Source organism: Mytilus edulis, chromosome 2, assembly GCF_963676685.1.
Source record: "Mytilus edulis chromosome 2, xbMytEdul2.2, whole genome shotgun sequence".
In the NCBI taxonomy this organism is placed as follows: Eukaryota; Metazoa; Mollusca; class Bivalvia; order Mytilida; family Mytilidae; genus Mytilus; species Mytilus edulis.
Window position 1 is genome coordinate 94,609,453 of NC_092345.1, and position 13,449 is coordinate 94,622,901.

Here is a 13,449-nt window from a genome sequence, read left to right on the forward strand (position 1 = left end):
TAAATTTGATTGAACATAATCAAATTATCTGATTTACCTATATTCAGGTTTGACTCTGCCTACTTACTGTATATTGTTTGCAGATGCCAATGTTGATGACAATGTGTGAGCAAACATTTATACAAACAAACCAAGCAAGTCAACCAATTGTTTGTCTTTCTAGCATTATGAAAAGAGCTGTAACACTGTAAAAATGGTGTTTCCAGTCATGTCAGTGCATTTACTCTTGAACTGTACAACCAAAGCTTTTAAAATTTCAATATGTTGTTACGGATGACAAAATGAAGGTCAAGTTCAATAATGACGATTTTGACTTTTACCATTCAGGAGTTATGGTTCTTGAAAGATTGAAAAATGGCGTTTCAAGTCATGTCCATGTATTTACTCATGAACTGTTCAACTAAAGCTTTTCAAATTTAAATATGTTTTTACTGATGACAATATGGAAGACAAGCTCAATAATGTAAGAAGGAATTTGTTTAGAAGACCTAAACAAAGTCTTGAGTATAGTATATGCTATATTATAATGAAGTATATTTCTGTTTTAGTGTATGTTAGAAGGAAGTCGTTTAGAAGACCTGAACAAAGCTTTGAGTATAGTGTATGCTATATTTTATATGGATTTAGAACCACTGACCTTAAGTCTGATTCTTCATACCATACCTAAGTTTCTTCAGACATCACAACATACAAACCTTCTGACAGACCCCAGGGGTTATATACTGGCAAAATTATGTGTAATGTGTATAACATCAGCACAGACAGCCAAGACAGCTGAAAAAGGTTGGTCTTTAGTCACAATCATAAGATGACATTATTTGCATATTATATATACATTAAAGTGAAAAATGACAACTGGAAATATCAGGAAATATAGCATTTTATTTTGGAGAATTTTATTCAGTCTGCAGTTTTTCAACATTGTTAGCTTTAATTAAACAAGATAAAAGATAAAAAGGAAAGAATAGGATCATTCTTGTACTTGTGTTTATAGTAAAAAGTTAAAATTTTCACTGAATAAACAACTTATAATACATTTTATCAATTCAGAGTAACTTTGATTAATTTCTATCATAATATTTTTTCGTAGTAAAGCTTTTTCTTTTTTAAAAATTATTTTCAGATATAATGTCTCACTTAAGGAGAGGAAGAAAAAGATCAAGAAAGGAAATAGAATTAGATGTAAGTCACCAGTTAAGAAGTTGAACAAGAAAAAAATATGGTGACTTACAAGTTACAAGTTTAACCAACCCTGCCAATTTTTTTGTATTTTAATAACAAGATAACCTAATGCATATACATGTCAAAGTCGTCATCTAGATTACTATGAAGCTGATAGGGTATTAATGTGTTTAAAAAATGATTTTAACTCTTTTGATACCTGTTTAGAGGGATTTAAATTATGTATGTGAATTTCTAGTCTTAGGTCAACACACCTAAAAGGGGAAACCCAACATGTATTAGCCAAATTAGTAGGTGTAGGATAAACTTAGAGATTGTTAAACAATCTTAATTGATATTAGAAAGAGGTTGATTGACTCTTTAATGTACACCATCTCAATCATTAGAAAGTGTTAGACAATTTACTTTGTTATTTGGTTGAAAAAACCCTGTTCATGATAGAACCCTACATGTTTAACCAATAGTTAATTGATAACAAAAAAGAAAACTAACATGATTCAAAATAAAAAAAGAAAACCTTAAAGTATCAAACTCAAAACCTAAATAGAGTTGCTATCTTCCCTGTTGGCCTAAGATTCACAACTGCCATTTCAACCATCATTCTTAAAAAGAAATGGGAACTATAGCTTGAAATATAGTTTGTATTCACTCTAAAAATAAAAAAAAAACAATTATATGAAAATTTTAGGAAATGGAAGAGCCAGAATGTCGTCCAGTCAAACGTAGTAAGACAATGGAACCACAGTTAACGTTAGATGCAGAAGGATTTAACTTTGGTTAGTATATAGGGGAATGTAGGGACTTCTTGTTTTACTGCATATCAATTCAGCTTTAATGAAAGATAACTGATAATATAGTCTATTTTCTTATACGATTCAGACTGCACCAATAAACACAGCTTATTATCATTGATTATAATAAAATCTTGATTTTATATTAAATGTCTTTCAAAACAACAATTGGTAGAAAATGGATCAAAAGTTGTTTTTTTCATAGTAATATTCACATACCAGGAGGTGAACATAAAACATAAAAAGATGACAGTTATATTGAAAAATGCTTGACAAGGCAACAGAACAAATAATTCACCAACACCTGACTCCTCTGATTGATAAACACTCAAACATACATACAAAAACATACAGTAATTAGAAACTTGTGGTCTAGATAACTTTACTTGATACAGGCACAAAATATGATGGACATAAACCAACTTATCATGCACACAAACCTGTCCCTTTGCCTATCTAGACCATTTGGTGGTAAACTTAAACACACAATAAAAAAACAAAATTGTGGAGCTTCTATCAGAACACCCATAAGCTTAGTCAGGGAAACTGAAGCTACCAACAGATTGACCACTCACTAAAAGAAGGAATTCAAGAAGCATGTTATTGCTCAATTATTTATACAAACATGAATTTTTAGCCTATTGGCAAAATGATAAGGGATTGAATGATGTATTCAGAATCTGAGTAAATTGTCACTTATATAGAAGTTTAACTAGAACTGTATGTATTAGGAGAGTCCAGCACACAAGGTAGGCCTCTTTGTATGGAGTGGGTTATTGCCCCTTATTTATATTAACTGGAATGTGCTGCCCAAATAATTTTTCATACGTCTAAATCTCCACTTTCTAAACAAATTTCTGAAAAGGTATGTCCTGTTTCTTCTTTTAATAATGATAAAGAATTTTTTTAAAACCATGATGAATGGCATGAGAAAATTATCTTGGCTGTCCAATATTCTCTATTTTCAATACCAACTGTTACAGTAGTTCAATTGTTAAAACTTGCTTATAATAACCTTGATTTGCATCAGACTGATAATTAGTCAGTTATTTTGATTTTTGGATCTTTTCTTGGAAATTTTAATTAAAAACCTGTGTAAAGGAAAATTATTTACTGCCTACAGAATTATTTGCCTTTGACTTCTTTGAAAATAAAAAAAAAGTACTGGGATTAAGTCTGTAGAAATATTTGTTTAAAAATAGACGGAGGGCAAACAAGAAAGTTACATGCGTTTAATTATAGAAATGTTACATTTTTAAAGTTAAATCTTGCTTTTAGCCTTGAATTAATGTCAAGTCGCTTGTATGTTTTAGAAGAGGTAATTGTATTTGATACAAGGTAAATCCAGAAAAGCACTTCATACACATAAAATTTATAATGTGTTGTTTCCATTTTTTATACAAAATAAAATACTGGTAAAAACAAAATAGAAAGTTAATCAATAGGAATACAAAATGAACTTTGTTAAATTTTGTTAATTATTTCACATGAGAAAGTTTTGATGAAAGCTTATTTTTTTGTAACATTTCTAATCCTTTCCCAACAGATTTTAACATTATTCCACATTTATTTGGGAATGGTTTCAGAGTTAAAAGTTTGGTGGAGGTTTAATACGATGGAAGAATTTGAAAAAAAGAATTTTAAATAAAAACTAGGTGGTCCAGTGAAAATATATTTTTTATTCAAGTTAAATTAAAAAATTGCATGTTTCACATGTTGATGCAATACTCCAACACATTTTGTATTTTTAATGTACGTTTGACATGAAGTTAAACTATATCTGCAGTGTTGATGCACAGACAAAAATGAGCTGCATGTTTAAGAGAAATCACCCTTATGCAAATGACTATCAATACATCTGTTAACCTATTTTTGGTTGAAAAAATCTCTACAGACAGTCTGAAACTGTTTGAAAATTGAGTTGCTATAAGAACCATACATAACTGACCCAAATTATTTATTTCGTATTTGAATGTTCAAAAATCAATGAATGTTTTATAAATTTACATGTATACCTGCACTTGCATCAGATGGGTTTCTTTCTGAAGCAGCTCTCATCTAATATAGATAATTTTATATATGAAAATCAGACAGAATACTATAAGTAGTTGCTAGTGTTCACTTTTGAAATATAAAAGTGTTTTTTTTTAAGTAGGACATTGAATTAAAGTTGTTTCCTAGAAATGAAACATTGTTGGTCACTTTATATCTTTTGTTTTTAGTATTTACAACATATTTGTAAGCTAACCTAAGATTCTTAGAGACTTATGTACAAGTTTAATATTAAATTTATTTGCTTGTTGAATTCTTTTTTTTTCTCATCTTAAATTTTCCATTTAATACCAGGACATATAAATGTTTGATTTTTCAAAAAGTAAAGCATATACTTGTTTCTACAAAGTAAAGTAAAAGAAACTTGGGAGTAGTGTTGTCTGCTGTGGTGGCGTCAAATATGTATTAGTCTGTGATTATCTCACGTAATCAGGAACTACTAGTAGTAGGTTAATGATATTTGGTATTGAGTTGTATTAGCACAGGAACATCTCATTTATCATAAAGATTAATTGGCCCTGCCCCCTCAGTCATGGTCAATTGACTTTGAAAGTTTTGCTTAGTATACATGTTATAAAGTTTGTGATTAGGTCAGTTTAAGGGGAACCATTAGTGGTAAGTCAATAGTATTTGGTATGCAGATGTATTAGCATTAACACATCTCATTTCCATGAAGATTATTTGACCCCACTTCAGTCATGGTTCTTTAACTTTGAAACTTTTACATAGTTTACAAGTTTAAGTTTGCGTTTATGTTAGTTTAAGGATAACTAACAACTTGTTATAAGTCAATGGTAATTGGTATGCAATTTAATAAGCATTGGCACTTCTTATTCTATGGAAGTTATTTGAACCAGTACCTTCAGTCATGGACTTTAAAAGATTTGCATAGTTTACATGTTTATGTATTGCCATTTTAATTTCAACATTTGCATATTGCCATTTTAATTTCAACATTTGCATATTGCCATTTTAATTTCAACATTTGCATATTGCCATTTTAATTTCAACATTTGCATTTTACTACCAAAATTTCAAAACCGTTTTGCAGAGTTGCTTCAAATAACTTAAAACAAATTAAGCAAAAATCAGGTAATACCACACAATTACAGATTTACAAATGCAAATACATTTACTGAAATTATAAATGAAAATAGGTGATAAGGCTTTGTAAAGCCTGTGTGTTGAAAGTAATGACATATTTGCCTGTATGTAAAGGTTGTGTGTTGAGTGTTTCTTCATATTTTCCTGTGTGTACAGACTGTGTGTGTATGAGTATGAGTTTCAAAGATAAATAATGTTAATTTTGGAAATGTTTGTCAACCAGACTGGTATATTATATAAAAAGATATAGCTTCCTCTTTGCTTGCTTTTTTATGAATTTGTTTTTATTTGTCCTTAACTTTTTTATCAATTGATTTTAGTTCTTATGATTATTTTCAGTATATTTATATTATCAGCTCTGTTATTATTTCAAGGAATTTTTTTTTTTATTTTTCACAATGAAAAAATTGTCAACAGATTGTTAACTGCTCACAAGTCAACATATTTAACTGATTTACAAATAAAATGATTTCCTCAGTAGATAAAAATGTTTTAAAAACTAAAAAAAATCAATTTTTCTAATTTTAGACTATCTAATAAACTATTTTCCTGTTACCGACTTTTAACTGCAGAGTTTACATTTTTTTGTGTTAGAACTTTCTAGTATGCAGTCAAGTAAAAAAGTAAAATGAAGCTACTAATCAGTCAGGGGGGGGGGGGGGAATTAACTGTTATATGTTTTCTATCTTACATTTTATATAATTTAACAAATATTTTTATGTTCTCTTGTCTAGATTTCTTGACAGCAAAAGAAGATGGAGAGACATCACCAACATTTGATGCTAAAGACCACTTAAATAAGGCACTTGGTAATTACATGAAATTAACATCAATTGAAATTATGTCTGCATTTGTTGTTAATATGCAAAAGGCAGCCAAATAGAACAAAGTGGCTATCAAACTCATGAGTCAAAATAAAATCAATACCAATGCAAAACAAGACCAAAAGACATACAACATAGAAAACTAAAGACGGAACAACTCTAGAGACCCATGTAAAGGGGTGATCTCAGGTGCACAAGAAGTATAAGCAAATCCTGCTCCATATGTGGCACCAGTCATGTTGCTCAGTAGAAAAAATGTAATATTATTGTACACATTTTCATCAGTTGACCCAAGGAATACTTTTAGTTTTGTACATTTTTAGCTCACCTGGCCCTCACTTGGCGTCCGTCGTCGTCCATCGTCTGTTGTCGTCTGTCGTCGTAAACTATTTCAAGAATCTTCTCCTCTGAAACTACTAGGCCAAATACTTCCAAACTTTAACTGAATGTTCCTTAGGGTATCTAGTTTATAAATTGTATCCGAAGTTTTGATCTATCAACAAACATGGTCGCCATTGCTAAAAATAGAACATAGGGGTCAAATGCAGTTTTTGGCTTATATCTCAAAAACTAAATTAGTAAGAGCAAAAGTGACAGGGAGTCAAAGTGATGAAAAGGTCAAGATCTATCTGCTATGTAATTTTCAGGCTAATTGAACTACCTATTGTTGGGTAAATGTCAGATATAGTTATTTTTTTAGGAAATTTTTCAGGTTTTGAATTATTATCTTTAAAATTATAGTAGATAGAAAGAAAGTTTGATGAGAAAAATGTTCAGCTAAGTAAGATCTACAAATAATATAAATGACCAAAATTGTAAATTGACCCCTTAAGGAGTTATTGGCCTTTAAAGACAATTATACACAATCTGTTCATCATATTTGTTAACTTTCAAAAATCTTCTTCTCTGAAAGTACTGAACCAATTGCAGGTAAACTTATGCTAAATGATTCTAAGGGTATCTTGTATAAAGTTTGTGTTTTGTAAAAAACATGGCTGCCATGGCTAAAAATAGAACATAGGTTAAAATGCAGTTTTTGGCTTGTATTTCAAAAACTAAAGCATTTAGAGTAAATATGTTGAGGAGTTTAAGTGTTTATTAGGTCAAGATCTATCAGCCCTGAAATTTTCAGACAAATCGATACTCATTGTGGGGTTGTTGCCACTTAATTGGTAATTTTAAGCAAATTTTGCAGTTTTTGGTTATTATCTTGAATATTATTATAGATAGAGATAAACTGTAAACAACAAAAATGTTTATCAAAGTAAGATCTACAAATAAGTTTAATGACTAAAAATGCCAGTTGACACCTTTAAAAGGAGTTATTGCCCTTTAATGATAATTTTACATAATTTTTCATTGTTTGCTAACTTAAAAAAATCTTTTTCTCTTAAACTACTGAACCAATTTCACTTTAACTTAAAACTTAACAATCCTTAATCCTTGTATTAATTTGTGTTTTTTATACCCCCCAAAAAACAAAGTTTTGGGGAAGTATATAGGAATTACCCTGTCCGTCCGTCTGTCTGTCCATATGTCTCGTAAACGCAACTCCTCCTTAATGGATGGACCAATATTAATGAAACTTCACACAGTTGTAGTACACAACCTGAGGATGTGCATGAAGGAAAATATTTCTGGTCGGAATTATTTTAAGGGAGATAATTGATTTTACTTAGTTAAATATAGCTATAAATGGCAACAAGTTTGTAAGCGCAACTACTCCTAATCAGATTAATCAATGTTGATGAAACTTTACACAGTTTTTTTTACACATCTTGTAGATGTGCATGAAGGAAGATATTTCTGGTAAGATTTTTTTCAAGGGAGATAAGCACAACTCCTAAATGACTGTACCAATATTAATTAAACTTTACACAGATCCAGTACATGACCAGAGAATGTGCATAAAGGAAGATATTCTTGGTCTGAAATATTTGAAGGGAGATAATTAACTTAATTTATATAGATTTAGTTATTTTTTTGGTTTCTACACACTGACTTAAAATATGCAAAGAGAGATAACTCTAATTATTATTAATTTTAAATGTTCTTTCATTTCCTTTTACTTCAAGAAAAATAGCCAATGTTGCTAGGGGTAAAATGCATTATTTTTGCCTGTGAAGAAAATATGACAGATACAAAGAATGTTTGAATGGCATATTTTAGCACACACTGAAAAGCAAAAATAATCATTGATGAATGATTTAAACAAAAAAATTGAAGGTGAGCGATTCAGGCTCTTGAGAGCCTCTTGTTTTTAAAAGCATGCATGAAACAAAGTTGAGATATTTAATTGATAAGTGTTTGTATAAATCATTAGCTTTACTTTATTTTCACAGTCATTAAATGTATGAACTTAATTTATCTGCAAATTTATACTTCAACAAAGTAAATGTAATATGTTAGATGCTGTGTACAACTTCTTCTAATGTTATAACTTTATTGGTACTGGTATGTTGAATGAACTGTTTTATATTTCAAAGTGTTTTTTTTTTCAGTAAATATGTTCCGATTGATGAATGCTATAAGTCAGGAGAGAAGTGTAGGACCACAAATCAGTTTCATTGTGTCCTTTATAGAAGAAGCCATTAAATGTGGACCACAGTATTCAAGAGGTATCTTGCAGTTTATGCCTCCTCAAATGGTGAGTGTCTAAAATAAATAAATATTACAATGTATAACAAAAGTAAAAAAATTGAAAAAAGATTAACATTATTTTTAAATTTCCCAATAAGTACTGTTATTTGTAGAAGTTATAAAAGTGCTTTAACACCATTATTTATAGTCATATATATGTCTGTGATCTGACTACTGATCTGCTTCAGTGACTACTTGAATACTCTTAAAATGAGTAATAAGATAAACATATTTGGTATGTACATACGTTGCAAGTTGCAAGGTCCTCATGCTTGTCAGACAGTTTTCACTTGACCTAGACCTCATTTCATGGATCAGTGAAAAAGTTTATGTTTTTTGTTTTCTAGTCCATTTCTCAGATACTATTAGCAATAAGTCTACTATATTTGATGTATGGACTAATTGTAAGGTGTACACGTCCAACTGGCAGGTGTCATCTGACCGTGACCTCATTTTCATGTTTCAGTGCATGGTTATAGTTATGTTGTTGTTTTTTTGTCTGTATTTCTAATACTGTATGCATTAGGTCCACTTTATTTGAGGTATGGAATGTGACCATGACCTCATTTTCATGGTTCATTGTTCATTGTTTTCCTGGTTAAATTTGTTTCTAAGATACTATTTGCGATAGGTCAACTATATTTAAAGCATATTTGGTGTATGGAATGAATGCAAAGTGTACATGTTATTCCAGTTTGGTTTATCTGACCGTCACCTCATTTTCATAAATATTATTAAGTTGATATGATAGTTGTAGTACAGCTTTATATTTAGGACTATCAACATAAAATAAATGGTTAGTAAAGAAGGTGAGACATTTCAGCATATGCACTTTTGTGCAAATAGTGTTTCATAAAGGTTATTCTTAAGAAAACAACAACTGGAGAATTAAATCAAATGTTGATAGGCATTCCAAGTGTGACAGTAATCAATCTAATTAAAAAACCGATCTCTCATCGCTCCCATTTTCTGATATGTCGCGTGGGACATATCAGAAAATGGGAGCGATGAGAGATCGGTTCTTAATTAGATTGGACAGTAATGTTCCATGTTGGAAACTAACCCGCAGATAGTGTAAAAAGAGAAGAAAATGTAGCACATCTTTTTGTAAAATCAAATGACAAAAGTTTAACATTTTGTGATATTCTTTATTTTACAGCTAAGTCAGATCATGAGAAACATGCCTGCTGTGTTCACCAATCAACAGATACTTCACATCTGTGACCTTTCAACCTTGACAGGAAGGAAGTGGGCTGCGAAGGCAGTGTGTCAAAATGCAAGATATAAACATGACTATATAAATATAGACAGAAACAGCTGAAAATCAGATTTGTTTAAATGTTGAACTCACTAGCTTGATTTTTAATCAAGTATTCTGATCTTTCAGTAGCATGTGCAATGTGACGAGGAACTATATCTATACCAGAATGTGTTCAATACTGTTGTGAATTCATACTTATGTATGTATGGCAGATGTGCATAATAAAAGACATGAATATACTAGTAGTCCAGTAAATACAAATGCAACTTCAGAATAGTACTTTTTGTACCAGTTTTGTATCCACTACTGTTCCTGGACAATTTGACTGTATTTGAGAAATGTTGTGAGAATCTTATTCTTCTTAAGCATTTGCTTCTATAAAATCTGTTGTATAATTGTACTGTTGCAATTGAATTGTCATAAATATGAAATAAATGAAGTGCTATGGTTTATTGTGTTCACTATTGCCTTCTACCTGTGTTGAATATTGTGGAAAGTGAGATGAATGTTATTGTTTCATTGGCACCTATCACCTCTTTATTCAAGAAATCTATCTCATTTGTCTCATATTAACTTGTTTGTCTAGAGGGCAGGAGGTCGTTGGTTCAAACCCTGCCTGTGCAAACTAAAGATTTTAAAATTGGTATTTTCTTTTACTCCCCTAAACATGCATTATGAAGGAGTTAGAGCAAAGACTAGTCAGCTTCATACATGTCCAAGACCAAACAAGATGTTGATATGGAATCAATATCGACAAACGAATACACCGTGACAAAACACACTGTTGATATCGACAATTTCGGTACGATATCATGATGAATGAAGATAGCATGAAAATACATACTGTCGATATCGTCGATATCAACAATAACAACACTGTATCGAATATTTTGAATTAAAAAAGTGTATGAACAACCAAGACCGCGATATCGGCGATATCGACAACAGCAATAAGATATTTATTCTATATTGACATTGAAAATGTTAAACCTCTCCCCGATGATAAATGGTATATGGATATACATTAAAGGAGAAGAAAACATAATCTTAAAAAGAAGTGTTAACAACCCAAAACTATCTAAGAAGAAGGGCAAACTGAGAACAAAAGACAAAACCGGTTACAAATATTCAAGGACAAACAATAATATTTGACATTGAAACTAAAAACAAATGAAAAACACAGACCCAGAAATACCTGGGCGACCATACCATAAATTCTTATTGTCTTATCATCTATGTATGGTTGAATGTCAAGTTAAGATATTTTACATGATCTCTTAAATGCATTGCCAACATAGACAAAAATAGTATGTAAACTGGATTTAAAAAGAAAATTTATGGATAAACTTTAATCGGAGGGAAAAAAATATAAACGCACATAGTCCCCCTTTCTTATGATACAATCAATAATCAAATTACCCTCATGCGTTGTGAAATGAAGACCTTCATAGAGTTAAATATCTTATACGATGTAGTTTTATTACTAAATAATCAACATAGAAATTTACATATAGAAAGAACATCATAGACAAATTGTCAATTGTGTCAAATTGTCAATTCATTTTAAAATATTTCAAATTTACTTTACTAGTTTAGCGTTTTTTCACCATTTTATCTTCATTGTATCTATCACATATTGTTAAATGAAAAAGATTTAAACTTCCATATGTCATATGTTTTTTCCATGCTTGAATTTTGAAATAAAATTAAATGTTTGTTCATAGGCTTCTGTATTCCTGTATGACAACAAAGACATTGGTTTTATGTCGTTGTTCAAGCTATGGAATGTTTGTCTATATTGATTCGATATAGTCGATATCAACAACCAAGACAGAGGTTACAGGCAGTTGTTCAAGTTACAGGATGTTTGTAGATATCGATTCGATTCTATATTGATGATATTGACAACCAAGACAGAGATTTAAGGCCGTTGTTACAGTTATGGAGTTTGTCGATATCGACAACCAAGACAGGTTTCAGGCCATTGTTCAAGTTATGGGATGTTTGTCGAGTATCGATTCGATATTGTCAATATCGAAAAACAAAGACAGAGGTTTCAGGCTGTTGTTCAAGTTATGGGATGTTTGTCAATATAGGTTCGATATCGTAATATCAACAACAACGACAGAGGTTTAGGGAGATGGAATGCTTGTCGATATAGATTTGATATCAACTTTTAAGACAGGATTCAGGCCATGTGGATATAACAACATAAATACGAAAAGTCTTGTATTGATATCGAATCGATATCATCGATATCGTTGAGATCGACACAACATCGTGTCTTGGACATACCTCTAGACTTAAGCTTAGACTTAGAATAATGTGCAGACTGTACCTGACTAACACGCTTGTTAAAAATATTGCTCAGCGTGTTTGGTCAATTACAAACAATGGTTAATATCACATAAACATGTTCCTGTCCTGAATATTTCTATAATTAGCAGTTGGACTTTAAACAGTCAGTCATCCATCTATCCTTTACTCAAGTACATGTAGTCATTGAGAAGTCCACTGTTACACATTAAAAACACACCGAAATAAATTTCAAGATAAATGTAAATTATTCGACAAAATTCATGACCATATATGTAGACAATGTCACCTTCCCATATTATGTCTCTGACAAATACTACAAATCTTACACTCCTTTGTCTGGTCTTCAATTAGTGTAGCTGTAACATTTTGTTATCTATATACTCTAAAACACAGTACCTATTGGCAATTTGTAATGTGTACCAAATTGAGAAAGGAATGGTCTTTGCAGTTTATACTAGGTCAAAGCAAACTAGAGGCTCTAAAGAGCCTGTGTCGCTCACCTTGGTCTATGTGAATATTAAACAAAGGAAGCAGATGGATTCATGACAAAATTGTGTTTTGGTGATGGTAATGTGTTTGTAAATCTTATCTTACTAAACAGTCTTGCTGCTTAAATTTATCTCTATCTATAATGAACTTGGCCCAGTAGTTTCAGTGGAAAATGTTAATAAAAATTTACAAATTTTATGAAAATTGTTAAAAATTGACTGTAAAGGACAATAACTCCTTAGGGGGTCAATTGACCGTTTCGGTCATGTTGGCTTATTTGTAAATCTTACTTTGCTGAACATAATTGCTGTTTACAGTTTATCTCTATCTATAATAATATTCAAGATAATAACCAAAAACAGTAAAATTTCTTTAAAATTACCAATTTAGGGGCAGCAACCCAACAATGGGTTGTCAGATTCATCTGAAAATTAGAGGGCAGATAGATCTTGATCTGATAAACAATTTTATCCCATGTCAGATTTGCTCTAAATGTTTTGGTTTTTGAATTATAAGCCAAAAACTGCATTTTACCCCTATGTTCTATTTTTAGCTGTGGCGGCCATCTTGATTTGATGGCCGGGTCTTTGGACACATTTTTAAAACTAGATACCCCAAAGATGATTGTTGCCAAGTTTGGATTAATTTGGCCCAGTAGTTTCAGAGGAGAAGATTTTTGTAAAAGATAACTCAGATTTACGAAAATGGTTAAAAATTGACTATAAAGGGCAATAACTCCTAAAGGGGTCAACTGAACATTCCGGTAATGTTGACTTATTTGTTAATC

General features: G+C 30.9%; 1 protein-coding gene across 8 annotated transcripts in view; it reads left to right on the top strand.

Annotated features, from left to right (window-relative positions):
• LOC139513541 (mediator of RNA polymerase II transcription subunit 24-like) overlaps nt 1-10,304 on the top strand; it is a 43,817-nt gene extending 33,513 nt beyond the window's left edge. For 4 of the 8 annotated variants that reach the window (XM_071302148.1, XM_071302149.1, XM_071302153.1 and 1 more), the window contains 7 exons: nt 549-783; nt 1,124-1,182; nt 1,871-1,958; nt 2,705-2,722; nt 5,864-5,938; nt 8,455-8,600; nt 9,753-10,304. In XM_071302148.1, coding sequence (XP_071158249.1) covers nt 549-783; nt 1,124-1,182; nt 1,871-1,958; nt 2,705-2,722; nt 5,864-5,938; nt 8,455-8,600; nt 9,753-9,914 — 783 coding nt within the window. In that variant the 3' untranslated portion in view covers nt 9,915-10,304. The remainder of the gene's footprint in view (nt 1-548; nt 784-1,123; nt 1,183-1,870; nt 1,959-2,704; nt 2,723-5,863; nt 5,939-8,454; nt 8,601-9,752) is intronic. The other 4 variants (XM_071302150.1, XM_071302154.1, XM_071302151.1 and 1 more) reach the window with 1 other exon arrangement.
• Nucleotides 10,305-13,449: the final 3,145 nt, after the last annotated feature.